Genomic DNA, 18,488 nt, shown 5'->3' with positions numbered 1-18,488 from the left:
GACTGGGTGGAAGTGTGTTACAATAGATATTCTGATTTTAAAAAGAAAAAAAAACATTTAATCACAGATTAAAGTAATAATGTAATATAGTTACCTCTCTAACAAAGCGCAGAAACAGAAAAACATTTATGTTTCCGTTTATTGGCACTTATTTGAAAAATAGCATAAATATTCAACAGAAAAAAGACAAGTTGACCCACATGCAACTATTAAAACCCTCTATTGATGCATCTTTTTTTAAAAGACTGGGACAGACACCAAGAGGCTCATTCTTAAGAAATAAGCAAGATTTAAAAAAAAAAAAAAAACCAACAGTCTTGCCCTCACCACAAAAGGGTGAATGCACAGCAACTCTTTGGCACATATCTGAAACTGCAAAAGGAAACCATGCCATATTAGATGACAAGCAAACAGACATTAAAGACAAGTTTGTCCATCGGCCACAGGGACAAAGGGCAGTCTGAACTGAAAAAAAAAAAAAAAAAAAGAATCTGCAACCAGGAAGTTGACTATTGCAATAATTTAAGAGGAATGAAGTCAGCAGTAAACTATGACATACCTTGATTGAACTGAGTAAAACTATTAAATAGGTTCTATTTTCTTTCTACAATAAGGATAACTGGTTGTTGGTCCTCAGATCACCAGGTCTTCATGCTGTCATCCATTTCTACTTTTATGGCTGCTTTCAATCAAAGCTTCACCCACGTGAATCACAGCAGAGTTCAGAGTGGGCTTCTCTCCTACTTGAGGAAGTTTCCAAACTTTTCTCATTTTATTACACGTTACAAAGATTTAGTGTTTAAAAGCAAAACATTTTGCTTCATTATTGACTTCTCTGGAGAGAAGGCTTAAAACCACAGAGTAAAGACGCATACACACATACAAAGGGGGGACCCAGCTGGGGAAGTTCAATTGCATAACAGGAGTCAACAACCAAAAATGAGGTTGCCACTGGAAAATTTGAAACAGCTCTCTATGATGGTTTGCAGATTTGTCCTCTTGTTTGGGGAATTTCAGAGTTGAAATAAGGATGCCTCAACCTACTGACTTTTCAAACAGTATAAGAATCCTGAAACACATCAGATTACTGAATTCTAGACTTTCAATGAGCATCTGAATGTCACAACAGCAGAAGTAACTTGATGTCAATATTTGGGGGAAAGTGACATCAGGAGATTAAATACTGATTAGGCAGGTTTGATCACCTCAGCCTGTATAAAAGCATTCGTGGTCCCTCATTATTTCTGTCCATCAAAAGTCATATACGAGGACAAACACTATCTGTTAAAATAATGTACTTCTGAAGTATTAGATACTAAAATCTCACAATTTAATGTTTTGTTCCAAACATTATTACTATTTTTCCCCATTAAAAGATTAACAGAGCATCTACCACTCTAACACATCATCTAAATGGGGAAGAAGAAAAGTACAAAACCCCAGAAGGTTCCACACTAACTTTGGATTTAGTCACAACAGCAGTCATGATCATGAGTAAAATCCAACATGTAAATTTAAGATGATGATTCACCAACTTGTTCTTTTGGTATCTAATTAGAACACAGAACTGATTAACAGTCAATCAGAACGCAAGAGTCACTTCTTTTTCCCCCTCACTATTCTCTCTTCCACATGAAAACAAAAATTATAAATACCTAACACTCCAGGAATAAAAACAAATTAAGTAAGCTGCTTCATTGGTTTAAGACAGAGGACAAACGTGGAAGTTTTCTTTTACCACATAGAGCACCGCTTTCTGTTAGTGAGGACACCACCTTTTGGCTGTTGGAAAGCCAACGTCCACAAGCAGAAGGTATATACAGTATTTGTAACTTACACCAACAAGAATATATCCGTGAGAAATCCGTAGCTTGTACACTCATGTTAGCATCAGATATGTTTGCAATTCAAATGCTTACTGTACTGTTAGTAAATGTCATACAAATCACTAGAAACGTGAATTCCTCCTCAAGGAACTATTCTGGAAGTTGTCTAGAAATAATGACATTTCTGGAAGTTCCTATGAGGAACAGAATCACATAAAAGACTCAGTTACACACAAGAGAAAGTCTTATTGATATCCAGCCTGTTGATTGGTGTCCCATTAGCAGACTTGTGCTTCTCAATCGATAGGTAACTTAGCTGTAAGGTCTACTGGTAAAAATGGAGATCTGGAGTCAGACAGTGAGACTGGAGAGTCTGTGTTGGCGCTAACTTCAGCTGGCGAGTCGCAAGAAGAGCCTGCACTGCTTCTATTGTCATCAAGAGCATGTGACGACAAACTGAAAACACAGCAACATCAAGATATGAGAAATTAAATATTCTAATATTTCTTAAAAGTTTCAAATACTAGCTTCCCATTCATTATAAACCCATTTTAAAAGCAAATTTACATCTTTGAAGGAACAGTAAACACGGTATTTTAAACAAATCTGTAACAATACACCTTGCAGTCTCTTCCAAACACAGAGATAACATTCTGATAATTTTCTCCTTCAGCTTACCCAGAAACGATTTAGAGATTTAGAGGCATCAAGCTGAAAAATTCATTGCAAGCTTCACCCCATCTCCTAACAAGGTCCCCATGTATCCAGATGCCTTTTGCCAAGGGATTTAATGCATAGTGTACATACTTCAACTTACCATTCACTACATGTCTTATAGGATGCAAAATTATAATTGTAGATGTTCTATCACCAGTGATGGCATCAAACCATTTTTAAAAATTGCCATCTCCTAAAACAAGTAGCAGCAAACTAAACCTGCACTGCTATGCCTACTATGAATAGAATGTGGGGAAAAAAAAAAAGATATGTTTTTCAAATATCCTTAAAACACATCCATTTTACTATCTCCACTGCAACAGGCTCAAAGCTTGTGCACAGCTATGTGCTTTAGCTGGGAGGCAGAAAGGCCAGAGGTACTGCAGACATTGCTTTCTTGATAGTTTTGTAGGCATACCATATGTATTACTACCTTCTTGACTAAAATGCTAAATCAAGTTACCTTGCTATTTCAAGTCATTATGATTTTTTTTTCATGTAGTGCTTTTTATCTCCTCCCAGCAGGGAGGGTCAGACTAATTTTCCGATGTGACTAACAGCAAGGGAATAAAAAAAAAAAAAAAAAAACCACAAACACCCACAATCATTAATGTTCATGTCTGACTGCAAGTTGAAACTGGATTCCAAAAATTGCCAGCCATAAGGTATCTTTTCCTAAACATGCTCAATGCCCATATACGTGAAGCATGTTAACAAAGGTTAACAAAGGTCCAAGAAATTCTAAAATTGTAGTGAATACTACTGCCCATTTACTATGATACTTTTGGTGCTTCAAAAATACAGGATGTTCGTATTAATAATAAAAAAAATACCACAAACTTCTTGTGAAACTTTCTTCTGATGAAATTCACACAAATAAATAGTATGGCATTTACCATCCCACACTGTCCGTGTGATGTGAAATTTCAGGAGTAAGCACGTTCATGGATCCTTGGAATAGTCTTTTTGGATGATCTTCCATCTCTGTTACCCCTTCAGTAAGAGACAAGGGAGGGATAAAAAAATAACATTTCTCATTTGAACTAAAATCTACTTGCAATGTACTTCCATGAGCAAACAAAATAGAAGTTCAAACTCATAAAATAGCACCCACCAGACTGTAATATTTAAAACATAGGAGTTTGATGCTGAAATTTTAAAGACTACTGCTTGGAAACCTTTCAGCCTAATATTTAGGAGAATTTAGTGAGCTATAGACTGAGGTTTAGGTATCGGATAATTATCCTTCAGTAGAGGAAAATCAATTTTTCATTTTGTTTATTCAGCTAATCAGTTCACTGACTAGCTCCATCAAAGTAGAGAAGCTGAGAATAAGGAAAGGTGGCTTTCCTGTTGCAATTAATAAAGGCGGTTCAGAATTATCATTAAACTTACATATTGAATTTGACTTCCAAATACACTAGAAGGACAGCAGATATATGCTTAAATAGACTATGTAAGAACAAAGAGAAAAGCATTTTAAAAATCTGTCTCAAGAGTCAGAAGTGATCTGTTACAAAGATGAAGCAGAAGATATATTTAAAAACAGATGCAATAAAATAACCTTATGCTAAACTTGAGAAAAAATGTAGGATGATAGAATATAAAGCTGTAAGGTGTCTACCAGGTCTCTGGATCAGTTTGTTTTTGAAGAGTGACTTTAAATATACAGTATTCGCGTACTTCAATTAGTCAGGACTTTAGAAGATTTTTGTGAAATTAGGTATACCAATGGTTGCATTTCTCTTCCGTTAAGCAGATTACTTCAGTTCCTATCAGATCTATAATGCCTCTCCGTTGCTGTAGTCATAAGGTCAGAACAAGTATTAGTTTTACAGAATAGAAAATACTAATTTATCAATTTGACTGTTTTATCACTACAAACAGTTCCATTTATTTGGTCAACTGTAGCACCCTCTATTTCTAGTCACTCACAGCATCAGACAGTTGGACAGAATTATGAAGAAAGTTATATAATTATTTTAAAAGTAACAATTTATAATGTTAGCCAAAAAACAAATACCGTACCTTTTCTTTTTATTGACCCAAGAACACTTGGTCGAATGCAGTTAATTGGACTCTGGCTTCTCCTGCTAAAAGAAGGCAGATGCTATACTGATATCACCATTAACAGAGGAAGCCTGAAAACATGCAAAGAATCAAAAGATATTCAGATAACAAACAACACTAAGAAAATAGCCATTAAAACAGCCTATCAAAAATATTTCTTGTTGTTTTATTTTCATTTATTAATTTATTTAAAAGAAGTACCAGGAAGTATAGACCTTAACAGAAAAAGTTAGGTCACAGTATTTCACAACTGGGGCAGACTAAAAGCTCACATTCTAGGTAGTGACTATTTCTTAGCTGACAGGGAATACTTTGCTGAAGTGTTATGGCTCAATGAAATTTAATTGCTTTATTCCTACATAACTCAAAACAACATCCAATAAAATCAAAACCAGAATCTGTAAGAAACTCTGGATGTGTTTGTTTTTTCTTAGTAGAATTACTTAAAAAGTGATTAAGAGCAATATAAAGACTACACTGCAAAGACATGCTGAAGTGCAGCCCACTTTCCTGATGTTCTGACATGATGACTTCAACAAACATTTTTAAGGCACTGTAAAATCTAATGTCTGGATGAACGTATGAAGTTCATCTGTAATCAGATATCAATTTTAATTATTTATATAACAAATTCTCGTATTTCAAAAGCTTACTGTGAACTAGCTATGCCAATTTCCTATTATTGATATGATCTGGTACTTACCTTGAAAATCTCCGTGTTGGACTTGGGCTAGGACTTGGAGGTAATCCACTGCTACTAACCAAACTTTGCAAAGATGGTGAGAAACATTGCTGAGAGCAAAATAGTTTGAGTTATTTACGTATAAATGCTGTATCACACACGGTAAAAACTGATCCTTATCACAGGTAAATGAGCAAACCAATATTAATTTAAATCAACCAATCTGGCTGGGTATACCAAGATATCACTTTTGGTTACTGAGGAAAAAAAAATTTAGAGAGATTCAATTTTTACATAAAACACATGCAAGTTGGCAAGCATTTATTTCACCATAGTCTGGTTAAACAGACTAGTTCGTAAAATAAGAATGTATGCCCCCTCTTCTTAATTTACATTGAAAGCACATGAAAAATAAGTTTTATCAACCACAGATTAGCAACGGAACACTCCATAAAAATTCAGATGGTGGTTTCTGTTTTGGAGTTTCAGGGTAGGTGTTTTTGTTGGTTTGTTTACTCTGGTTTCTGGTTTGCAGCTGAGGTAGAAAGGTGCAGGTGGCTAAATCTTTTGCTGCTAAGTTGATTGAATTTAGTTAGCACTACTTAATACAAAAGCTTTGTTACTGCATTTTGCTCACCTTCCCTATTCCTCTGGTAGGTGAAGGAGCTGGAGAGACTGGGACAAAGTCTACTTGCTTTGGTGATGATGATTTTTCAAAATCATTGTCACTCTGTAAATAGGATGTACAATTAACCTTATGAGCAGCTATCTTAACATGAAAAGGACTGTTTCATGTGGAATTGAGTGAGATTCCATAGTTACCCCCTTCTTATTCATATATATATATATATATATACACACACACACACACACACACATTTACATAGCCATGTAAAAAAAAGCCTTAAACATTACTTGTGGAGTATCAAAACATGGAAGAATATTTGGACATGCAAACATTCACGTTATTTTTTGTGACATACCAGTCCAAGGAACTGACATGTATCCATTTAAAATTGATAATTCTATGCCTTACTAGTGTGAAAAATTGCTTATCAAAAGCAGCAATATATCAACACCTTAATAGTAGGTCAAAATATAAAAGAAAATGTTGACATGCGAGCGTCTAGTGTCTTGATGCTGATAATAGAAATACAAATGAAAGCATGAATGCATTACCAGGCTCAAGCTCTCCTCCCATGACTGGCTCATCTGCATTGCTACTTGCACTTCCCTATAAAGAAGAAAACAAATGTATTGTCCTATGCCCACAAAAAATTGTATTAAGTATGTTAGTTTGCCTTAATGTTTACCTTTCATGTACTGTTTCTCTGTTCATCAAATTCATTCCTTCTTCCTATAAGAGTAGGAAATGAAAAATTAAGATAAAAAAAAGATCTGCTACAGCAAGTCAGCAAAAAACTAGTTTCATTTCACTTCAGCATGGAGAAGATTTTATTCAGCTCTGTTGAGTAACAGTAACCTTAAGCTGTCCCTACATGAAGAGAAGCAAAGGGGAGAGAAAAAGGAAGAAACATTTCAAGATAGACCATCACATAACAAGTGTTAATGGGAGGTAGTTGTTTCTCAAGAAGCTTTTTTTTCTTTGTACATTCACTATTATCCAAGAGGTAGTTACAAAACTGAACAATGTTGATACAAATGAAAATTTCTGCCCATGATAGAGTATCTTTATGCACTCTTGCATAGTATTATTTTATAAAGTAGAAACTAGCATAAATAATGCTTAAAAGCATGGATCCACAGAGTAAGGTGTATTCCTTATGCTACGTAACTAACTAGACACTGTCAGCATCTGGGATATGGTATTTTCTCTAAAACTATCATAAAATACTATTAAAATGGATCAGAAGTGTAATTAAACAAACTTTAACACCAAGTACAAAGTTGATTCATTCCCCTCTTGACTATGAACCATTCCTTAAAATGCTAACTGAATACTATCAGTCCGTTGAGTGAATGAGGAGATTCCATAATTCAGTTCAAGAATAAAAGTGTAACTAAATATCTTCACAATCACCATCATATGTAGGGAGGGTCTATCTTAGTTCAATTGTGTGATTTGCTAAGATTTGAAAGACCTCAGAATTAGAGCACGCTGTTCCCATTTGTGCTGGTAAGAAGAGAGTACTGAGAATTTCAATTTCTGAATTCAGCTATCAAACGCAAATTAGGAAGTGTCAGTGTTCAGCTTAATAAATGTATGGAATAATTTTGAATACAGAAGTATTTTCAAACATTTTGAATTATCAAACTTTATTTCACATAATAAATATAGCAACAAAACTATAGTCATTCATGTTCTCAGCTCTAAAACTGACTTGAGCGCTTCAGAATCTGTTCAAGCCAGTACATTGTTTACTTAGTAAACACAAGCAGTTATTTTCTTCAGGGTTACTATGCGTGCACCCTAAATATCCAAGGCAAAAAGCAGAAGCACTTTACACTACCTCAGAAGTCATATTCCAAAAAATGCTGTCTGAAGCATTCAATTAGTTTTACAGAAAAGAAAGAAAACAAGTCTATCCATTGCAAACTTGCAAGTTTAAAGGAAAAAAAAACATCAAACATCTTCAAGCCAGTTTTATCATTCTACCGTCAAAAAGTCAAATTTAAAATGGAAGAGCCACAAGAGTTTCGGCTTGTTGATTTTAAAATTTGAGTCTTTAGACTGTGGTCTGTTGTCTGGTGACAGTGCTATTTAGGCTGCAGATATTCACCACACCCCTCTCCTTTCCTAAGTATTTGCTCTTACGTCCTTCCCCTCATGCCATAACAGCACAAGTAATGATCTGGATAAGAATATTATACAGATGAAAAACAGCCCAGCCAAATGCATTTGAACTATTTTTTTTTCCAAATTGCTTCCTTATCCAGTTCTTTTTATGGCCGCACAGTCTTGTGCCAACACAAGTTGAGGAATACTTTGTCACTGCCCCTGAATATTTATGCTGGCTCTAGTGCCAAAAACTCGGTGAAACTTTACCCTAAGGGTTTACATTTAAAGGTCTCTTTTCTAAAATGTCCATTTTAAGATTTTTTTTCTTCTTTCTCAAATCTTCTCTTTACTATAAGAATTGTGGTTTGTTTGTTGTTTTTTTTTTTTTTTGGATAAAATTTGTAACTCTGCAAACAAGATACAGCCTTTAGTTTTGAATACACCCTGAAGTAGTGATACAGAGCATGCAGCAGTCTACTGTTATAGCAAAATCTATAGTTATTTGAAGGCCATTGCACATTAACTGCAAAAAAGCTAACCACCTACAAACAATATTTAAAAAGAATTGCAATCTGTTCTTACCTGTTTGATTTGATGAAGACGGCTGCTAGGAATACGTATAGGAGATGATGGCACAAACTGCAGAACAAAACAACATACAACTGAAACACTTAAAAAAAAAAACACAGGGGAGAAGGGAGGAAAAGGTGCAGGAATGTTAATAACTATAGCACTATCCTAAACTGACTCTCTCTATATATATATTTTAAACTGCATATAATGAGTTTATTATAAATGCTAACTACACTGTACTGTCTTTTCTACAGAATGATGCTGCTTTTAACTAGCACACTGCTGCCTTTCATATATATATGGTTGCATAAATATTTTCATCCAGCAGGCTCCCCAATAGATCCTTAAAAATACAAAGCCAAAACTACACATTGTGAAAAAAACTTCTGGACTGTTGCCTGCCTACAAATGAGTACTTTGACAGATGAAAATAAAATCATCTATTGGAAGGCTATCAAAGAGTTAAATAGTTCCTTTCAGGTTTCTCAAGAGCTTCACATATTTGGGTGACAAAAATTGAAATTGGAGAGGATGTCACTAAAAGTGCTCTTAATTCTATCAAGCTTTGCATCAAGATCTCCCTGGAACACTATGATCTAAAAGTGTATTCTCAAAAACAAAGTAATTAAAATGCTTGTTTTCTCAAAATATCACTTCCTTTCATATATTTCCCATCCCTCAAACATTTGACCATCACTTGGCTTTTGTCGTAACTGAACCAGGGATCAAGAACTCAAAGCTTTAGTGAGAGAGGTTTAACTTCCCTGAAAACCCCTAAAAAATACAAGGCATCTTTTTAAAACGGATGTGTTCAGTAAGTAAGGTTTGTACTATCACTAAATGTTTGTCATATTTCCTGCAGTATGAGGCCTCATCAGCTTCACAAAGCTGGTCAGAGAACTAATACTCATTCTGTTAACCAGGTACTGCACCATCTTCTAATCAGTGTCATGAAGAATACAAAGACTGCTGTCCTAAACAAAAAGCTATGGTAAGTTATGACAGATTACTAAGGCTTCATATATCCAGAATCCTCCCTCTAAACAAACAAACATCGAGCCCTTTTACTTGCAAAAGATTTTAATCTCACACAAACAAAGAGGACGTTTAATGCTCATAGCAGAATGTAGTCACGACACACACTACTGATGTCCTGTGCTTACAGTTAGCTACTTCTTAAGTCTAGTTTAAGTCAACTTTACTATTATACCGGGCTCCCAGAAATCCTATAAACCTACTAAAATTTCGTCCAAATGTGATGAACCAATATGGACCTTGAGTTGACCTTGATTCTTGTACAGAAAAGGATCTGGACAATAGTGCATTCCTGCCTGTGCACTCTGTCACTCCCCAGCAGAAATGCATTTGTTCCACTCATTACATTCTGATTTTATGACTGATCCAAGCACTTTAAGGTTTAACATTAATAGAACATATACCAAACCAGTGGGTCCCAGTGTATAGTAAAAAAAAAAAAAAAAAAAAATAGAAAAAAGCTAAGCATTCCTCAACAGGATCTGATGCAGATTTGACTAATCCTACATCCCGTCTCTAACAAGTCATGCTCTTCACTCTGTGCTCAAAGTCCACTTTTTCCCTGTTCATAGTACTTTAATTCTTATAAAAAGAGACTATCAGGAGCCCGAGTCACTTTAAAATGATACTTGCTAAAGCAAACTGAATCCATCTGTTAAAATTATGCTAAGTCCCAGACACTTCAAGAGAGCACAAAGCTCAATAAATAAACAAATGACCAACTATTAAGACTAAATTACCAACATGGAAGAGAAAAACCGTCTGCTTTTTTCCTTTTCCAATATGTTGTATAATCTTTTTCACTGAAGGTAAAGTTTCACTAGCACCAGTTTGGCAGGCAGCACTACCAAAATAAGCAGTCAGCTGCCCCTGGTGCCACTACCCTTCCATTTCTGGCCCTGCACTGCCCCCTCTCTTCTGCCAACACAAGCATCTGTGGGGCCATGCAGTGAACCATTACATGGAACTTACCTAGCAAAAAAAGAAGAAAAAGACACAAACCAAAACAAAACTTTTGTTGAAATAGCAGCTGAACATCTAACCACAGCCTAAAAATGTTTTGTCTTAAAAGAAAAAAAAAATTACTCACTAGATGCCACTGATGTATTCTGGAAGGAAATAAACAGTAGATTCTGAGTATAGATGATCCTTTCTTGGCAATTACATGTATTTACCAGAAAACTGCAGATTAAGAACCAGACAGAAGTGCATAGCAGCCCCTGTCGTTGTCATTAGAAAAGAGTTGGAGTCTGAGACTTGGAAATGTTAGTAAAAAAAAAAAAAAGAAAAGATTTTAGAATGTAGTTGAGCAACTAGGACAACCACCGCCACGGCCCTGAAGATGGTGCTAGAATATGACCTTCAGTTACCAAAGCATTTGTAACAACTCCCATTGTTCCCATGAGAGGTAACAACATAGATCAGAAAAATGATTATTTTTTTTCCCCGCAAATTTAACATAAAATGTTAGGTGAACTCAAAATTGTTTATATGAACTCTTTACATTAACAGTTTGAGTCAGTTACTGAACCTTTTAACCCTCCTTATTACCGCTTACACAGTAGTAAAACTTAGTTTTTTTAAACACAAAAAATGTTTTGAAGTATACTTTATCACTTACCTACTGTAAAATTAAATTTATCAAAGCAGATGTCATCCAGCATTTTGGAATATTCTCTAAGGTCAGAAATTTACACCTTGCTCTAAAAAGAATACCAGGTGAAGTTGCTTAAGGTCCTTCATGCCGAAGATTAATTATTTTCTGAAAATTGCTTAGCTATAGCTGATCCTGGTTTAATGCAAGAGAAGTATGGGATAATCTCTAAATTTCTTTCCATTTCCATGCTGCTTGCCATCCTCAACAGAAACGTAAAACAGCCCAACTCAAAGAACTGTTTCAAAGTGGACAAGGCATTGATATGGCAGCCAGTGAAGCACCTGATTCTGAGCATAAGTTTCAACTGCATTTTGTCAGCACCTGCACAGCAGGGAGAGAAGAAGAATTACAAGCCTAAGAAATCTACAAGACCGCAGGGAGACATCTTCATGGGTGCCGGTGTTTACTCCCAGTCTCTGATGTGCCCCCCAAAAGGGGGTGGAAGGACAGGATCCTACATAGCTCCAGGTGCAAGATAAACACGGAGAAAAAGCTCTTCATATAGAGGAAAATGCATGGTAGGGAAAAGACAGGGAAGAGACCTATAATACCTGTCACCTCTCGGTCTTGAGATGCTGCTTGCCAGTTTTGGAGCCCACGCTCTCTTCCCTGAAAAACTTTTCTACTTCAGGCATGACAACCCAAAAATGCAAACTGAAAATTGTTCCTGAAAATTCCTTTGTTAGCTCTAAGACAATTTTTGTTCTTAAGTACTGCATTTGGCTTTCCTCTCTTAACAGAGGAAGTTACCTCATTTTCTAGAATATTTTTATTCTTAATGCTGGAAAAACTGTCCATTGACAAGTATTAGTTCTCTTTGACGTTCAACTTTTTGTTCATTTTTAAGGAATCCCTTCTCATTTCATTCCTTGGTCATTGAATCAGAAATACTTCTCATCTACTATTGAAAACAGCATAGTTACAAAATCCAGAAGACTGCAATGTCTGTTTCTGGTACAGCCATACCAGAACTAGTCCCGCTTCATGACAAGTTACAGGCAATGCTTCCCAAATTAGCATCTTTTTTTCCCCCAACAATTGGAGATATTCAAGAAGTAAACCTAGGAAACTGAGCTTTCACCTTTGTTTCTCCTTTAGTCTGTCCACAAGCATAAACAAACTTACCCTAAGCTGCAACCCTAGAAAATACATGAAATAAAGAGACTGTTGTTTAAGAATTCTTTACCACAATACAGTCTGTAACATTTTATTTCTTAGCAGGAAAAAGCGAGTTCTAATAATCTTTCTGAAGCTTTAAGTAAGTATCCTGGTTCTGTTACAGACGCAAGCCTTTGCTGAAGTACTTGCCTGGCCTGACTTTAAAGCAGAAATTTACTTAAGAGGCAGCAATCAAGAAAATATGAGAGTGGCATTCTTCACCTATTAACACGGGGCTAACAGATTATTTCTAAAGCATTGTCAGAAGGTATCTGAAGATAACTGAAGGTAACTGCCATCAGGTTTACAAGGGACTCCAACGTAGCAAAAAAAATCAAGGATATCCACAAATCAGAATGCACTGAAACCAGTATGGTAGCATTATTTTGTGAAATAATTTTAATTAGAAAATTAATGCTACTCCACTCCTACCTGAACATAGCTCAATTTTTCCAAAACTTGCTGAATGCAGCTAGGTGTTATCCTAAGCCTACCTGTTTCCTAACGCTGTCTTAGAGGAAAAGTTGCACGAAACTTTGACAAAAAATTCCTTTTAGTAAGAGGAAATAACTATCCAATGTTCCCTGGTCCTTTTGATAAGGGTTACCAAACCAATCTATGCAGTCCTGTGCAGGTGTTCTCAATTGGTCAAAATCACACCCTCCTATCACAATTCATAAGGTACTAAAGCCACAAGATATACTACATTTTCTCTGGGTTGAAGCTCTGTATTTTCAGATTAATAGTTTAAAGATTCAGATTTTGGGGAGCTGTAGTAACAGAAGCATGATAAAATTTGAAATCACAAACGAATGTTTCTAAGAGGAGGAATTACTCATTCTGGGGGTCTCAAGCTCCGTGTTCTATCAGCCATTGTATTTTGTTATATCAGTTGTTGACTACAACACTCTGTTCTGACTTTTATACAAGAAATTTAAAATTGGAACATCACTGCATTTATTTCTTAAACTTCAGAAATAATTAGCACATTGCTTACCGAAAAATAATACATCTATACAATTAGTTTTCTTTGCCAACTACCTTTCTTACTCCATCTTAGAACATCGGCTTGCATTTTATAAACGAAGTTGTGATGACAATGAAATGCAAGTACTCTCCACGGTCAAATGGCCTATAAATAACATTTCCCTATAGCTACAGCATATTAACGTCAGCGTAGAGCCTTGTTTCTGAAAATATGCGGTATTAGTTTCACAGATTACAACCTCATTTTATTCTTTCCTCCTGTTTGCACACTTCTGCTTTGGGCCGAACGTGGTTGTCTAATAGTTTCCTTACCAGACTGTGACGATTCATAACTGTGGTACTGTTCCTGCGGGTTCGCAACACGTTAGCCTGGAACACCTGTGAATTATCACTGTGAAAAGAAACACTTGTCAAATGCAAAAGCCATTTCCTTCCCATCAAACAGTACCTCTTATTGTAAGCTCAGTTTCAAATGCTATGACAGCAATTGTTTCAAGACAAAGCGCCTGAGAGACACATATGTATGAACACTTGTAGCATGTTGGCTGAACGGAAAGCAAATTGCTCTTCCACCCAAATCTCAACTACTTTAATTAATGATTTTAATTAATCACACTGAGACTGCAGAACAACTGAAAAATTAAGACTGATCATTTCTGTGGGAATTTATTGTGTTTGGAACAGCTACAGGCTTCAGACATCATTCAACAGAACAAATTTGTAATGGCATATAAACAGTAACTGGAAACTAGCTTGAGTGCCAGCAGCACAAAAAATCCAGCATCTCGATAACACTTATCGCTACAAACATTTAGTAAGTTCTCAACTCTTTTTCAGCAGAGGTTAAATTAAGCATACTGCATACATTCTTTAAAAAGTCCTAAGACTTTTGACCCCAGTCATGTCTGTAATCAGGAAACAGCACATCAATTTAATAGCACAGGGTTCATTATTTGCCATAACCTGCCTTCCTTTCTCAAGGCAACTTTGTTTCTGTTGACTCCTAAAGTAACTTTCTCTGGTCATCACTAATGTTATCAAGTGTACTTAATGAAAATGAGATTGAAGAAAAGAAATAAATTGTTGTGGTCACTAGAACATAAAATTTTGAGCCGCAACCCTGCAATCCTCATGCCTAAAAATCACTGAGGAATTGCGTAGGCAAACAGATCCATATGTAAGGTTGTAATAAGATCCAAATAACAGGAATTCACTGGGTTGTATCTTTTTGTCTCAGCTACAACAAAAATACAGTCTCTTAAAACTAATCTGACCAAGAGTATTAGTGTGTTCTAAAGGCTGATAATCATAATGCACTTTAAAGGCATGTCAAACAGAATCCTCCACTATGAAATGCACCAGTTGGACAGAAGTTTTAGATCATTTTTATTTAGAGCTAAATGAAAGCTAACAAACCTATACTCAGAAGTAAGAGTCAATAGCAACTGTTACAAGCACTGTGCTTTTCACCAAGAAGAGTGTGTTGCCTCTAAAACATCAAATACAACGATGACTGGACATCATTTACTTTTTTCAAAGACATTTCACTCAATTTACACCCACGAGAAATCAAACATTTGCTCTTTGACAGGAAGTAGAACAGGAGGAATTCAAAGGGGCCGTGATTTGACATTTAGAGATGAGATTTACTGGCTGAGGCCAACAACTACAACTTCTCGTTAGTGTAAGCGTACTGGCTGGTACACCAGTGCACAGCACAGCATAAACGGTGCATGCTGAAATCCAGGTTTTGAATGGAAAAAAACAGGTTTGAAGGATTCTGTAACACATTGTCAGAGGCTGAGTCCAGTATTCAGTGCTGACTAGAAGAGAAGAAAGGGAGAGGAAGGAAATATAAATATCCTTACCTTTATTTTCCCTTGCAAAAACACTAGAGAACTGGTCAGATCTCAGACTTACCTTTCACAGAAAATTCTTATAGTTCCCAATAAAAAAGAAAACAAAACAATTTGATTTAGCATGAGAATAGGAATCAAAAGTTCTGCGAAAGGTATATTCTGTGATCTAAAATATTCACCTGGAGATGTTCTCTGGCTCTACAGTACCTCTTTCTCTAAGCTTCTTACTAAATCTGTTAACGAGGAAATCAAGTCAGTAGGCAGTGACGGAGCAGAAAGAGCAAGCTGTCCAAGAGCAAGAGCTTTTGTTTCAGTTTACCCAACAAAGCCGTTCTGGGAAAAAAATGAAGTTTCTTGCCAAGAGCTGTAATCTTGCAAAAACAGTTTTCTGCTGGAAAATTCCTAACTAACAGGCAAACCACTGCAACCACCTGAAATTAGTTCAGTGGGATTTCAGTTTAATCTCTATAAACACCTAGTGTAGTATACACGCCGTTTTAAGGCAAAAGCTCAGGCTACATGCCCTGAACTTGACTCGAACAGTTTGTTTACAGCATGATTATTAGATGCTGGGCTGTTTCTTTCACTTGCCTGTTTTGTATTTTTAAAACGTAGAGCGTCTCAGAGTTCATAAGGAACAACTTATAAGGCTAAGCTTATAAGAACACCTACGTCTTGGTTACATAATTAGTTTACCTGCTCAGAAATCTGCCTGAGGAACAACTACCATTCACAATACCTCTGCACTGCATCAAACTGTAAACTGACAGCACCTTCATTAAAATTATATAAAAGAAATACAATGTTTACTTAAAATTTAATCACGACTGAGTAGCAAAAGCACTAATTTTCTCTGAACTGTAGCGCAGTCAGTTGCTTTGGTACAACATTTATGAGAGATTTATTCATCAATACCTATTGATGAATACCTATGATATACCTATTTCTTTACAGAAACATGAAGTTTAAGGGGAGGGAAAAAAACAAGTACTTATATATTATGCTATCTTTTACAAAAGTTTAGTGTCAATATGCTCTCCCACCTGTGGACATACTGCTACTAGAAGCACATAGCCCACCTTGAAGTTAGATGTTACTGACATCATCTAAGAGATGTGGGGGCATCCCCCAACTTCACAAACTGCCCCAAAGAGGCAGGAAACGGCACTTTGAGTTATAAAGTTACCCAAACACGAAACTATATAATCATAGACTGGTCAGGTTGGAAGAGACCACAGAGATCACCCAGTTCCACCAGACCAGGTTGCTCAAAGCCCTATCCAGCCTGGCCTTGAACACTTCCAGGGACGGGGCATCCACAGCTTCTCTACGGCAACCTGGTCCAGCGTCAAAGAAAGCACGCGACAGACCTGCACGTCTGAGAGCTTTGCTCTTAGCCCTTGCCTGTGTATCAGCCGAGGAGAGCTTGACAGAGAACACGGTGCAAAAACTTGAGCCCCCTGCAAATACCAGCTGCTGTCACGCTAATGGCAACGTCCAAACAAAACTACCCACCCAGCTCCACGTGTTAGTTCTGCACACTAACGGAATCAGTATCAGCCAGGACACTCCACAGGACATCCGACGCTGTTTAACACCAGAAGCGCAACTCGTGTAGCTGCCCGGGTACCATCAAACTACGTTCCTCGCTGTCGCTGCCAGCTGTTCCAGCAGCACTGACTGCTGTAATGGCACAGAGGGCGGTGACTTGTGCCGGACTCGGGCCGCTCCAGCAGCGGCACAGGTCGCTGCTTCACCCACTGCAGCGGCCTCAGCCCAGCTGCCGTGCAGGGCACCAAGGGGTCTCAGCCCCAAAACCCCACGGCGGGGCCGGAGGGCAGCGAGGGGAGCTCTGAGCAGGGCGCAGCTCGGCCGGCGGGGCTCCGGGCGCCCGGCCTAACCTCCCCCCGGCACCGGCCGAGGGCTCCGGGCCCGGGCCCTGCCGAGCGGAGCGGTGCGGGCCGGGCCGGGCCGCGCTCACCTGAGCCCGTGGATGAGGGGGGCGCTGTTGGATCTCCTCAGGCCGCCCCCGTCGCTCGGGGCCGCGGCGCTCCCCGGCGGCAGCTCCAGGTCCAGCTCCATTTTCTCCTGAGCCATCGCGGCTCCGGCCCCGGCCCCGGCCCCGGCTGCGCCTGCGGCTCGTCCCGCTCCGCCGCGACGCCCATTCACTGCCGGCGGCCGCCGCCGCTCCTCATCTCGCGCCGCCGCCGCCGCTCCCCACGGCGCGGTGCGGCCGCCCCTACAGGCCCCGCGGGCGGCGCCGCGGGCAGGGGCCGGGGGCGCGCCGGGCCCGCCGAGGGGGGCGGCCCCAGCAGCGCCCCATGCCGGGGGCAGCCCCTACAGGCCCCTACAGGCCCCTTCCCGGCCCCGCGGCTCCCGGGGCCGCCGCCGCCTGCGGACGGGACGGGACGGGACGGGCGCGGAGGGCAGGGCACGGGAGGGGAGCGGAGCGAGCGCCTCGGGCCCGACGCCCCCCCGCCGGCGGCCGCGCATGCGCCGCCGGGAGCCCCGCACGGCGCCCCGAGCCCGGGGCCCGCGCCTGCGCCGAGCCCCCGCGGCCCCGGGGGACCTCAGGGAGCGGGGTCCCGGCGGGGCGGGGGCAGGGTTTAGGATTTCGGATTTATGATTTATACTTTTGCTGTTCTTTGCAAGCTCAGCTGTCTCTGCATCGGTTTGTATTGCAGGCGAGATTTTCAGGCAGTCTTTCAGAACAAAAGTTAGCGGAGCAGAAAGGCGGGTCATAGACAAGTACCATTTATTCCATAAATCCCATGCCTAGTAAATTATTCAAGATAGCATTTTTGTAACTTCAGTCGGCTGTGCGCATTCCATCCACTGGGATATTTCCCTGGTATTTTAAAATACTCCTGCTTTGTCACCCAGGCCATAACTCTTCATGCCCGCTCATCCCTCTGCATCACTGTGATCTTTCTCCCCGTCGCTGCTTCCCCACTCTGAGTTTCCGTCCTTCACCTGTATCCTCCCAAGGCTCTGTTTAATATATTCTGTCCGTTCTTAATCCCTGTTCCCGTGTGATTTGCCCTGTTTTTCTTCCTCAGATCTTTGTGATTTCCTCATTTAAGCCTTTCATCTCATTCTGTTCCATAGCACAGCTCTTCCACAGCCACATCCCCTTTTTTCTGCCTCGTTACCCTCCTCTTCCCAGGCCTTAGATGTCCACCTG

At 39.0% G+C, this 18,488-nt stretch overlaps 1 protein-coding gene across 2 annotated transcripts; it reads right to left on the bottom strand.

Moving 5' to 3' along the window:
• Positions 1–121: 121 nt before the first annotated feature.
• LOC118245354 (P2R1A-PPP2R2A-interacting phosphatase regulator 1) lies at positions 122–17,528 on the bottom strand. 2 transcript variants are annotated; one of them, XM_035541473.2, is made up of 10 exons: positions 17,286–17,528; positions 13,758–13,836; positions 8,618–8,674; positions 6,609–6,652; positions 6,475–6,529; positions 5,933–6,025; positions 5,317–5,405; positions 4,572–4,633; positions 3,440–3,536; positions 122–2,282 (listed from the first exon to the last, which is right to left on the bottom strand). In XM_035541473.2, the coding sequence occupies exons 1-10, from the start codon at positions 17,399–17,401 to the stop codon at positions 2,123–2,125; spliced, it is 852 nt and encodes a 283-aa protein (XP_035397366.1). In that variant the 5' UTR covers positions 17,402–17,528; the 3' UTR covers positions 122–2,122. The 2 variants fall into 2 exon arrangements, with proteins under 2 accessions (XP_035397366.1, XP_035397365.1); XM_035541472.2 differs by having other exon boundaries at positions 4,572–4,636; positions 17,286–17,526.
• Between the last annotated feature and the right edge of the window lie 960 nt (positions 17,529–18,488).

This window comes from Cygnus atratus, chromosome 13 (assembly GCF_013377495.2).
Source record: "Cygnus atratus isolate AKBS03 ecotype Queensland, Australia chromosome 13, CAtr_DNAZoo_HiC_assembly, whole genome shotgun sequence".
Lineage (NCBI taxonomy): Eukaryota > Metazoa > Chordata > Aves > Anseriformes > Anatidae > Cygnus > Cygnus atratus.
The sequence above is the reverse complement of the archived record's forward strand: the minus strand, read 5'-3'. Positions and strand labels throughout refer to the sequence as shown.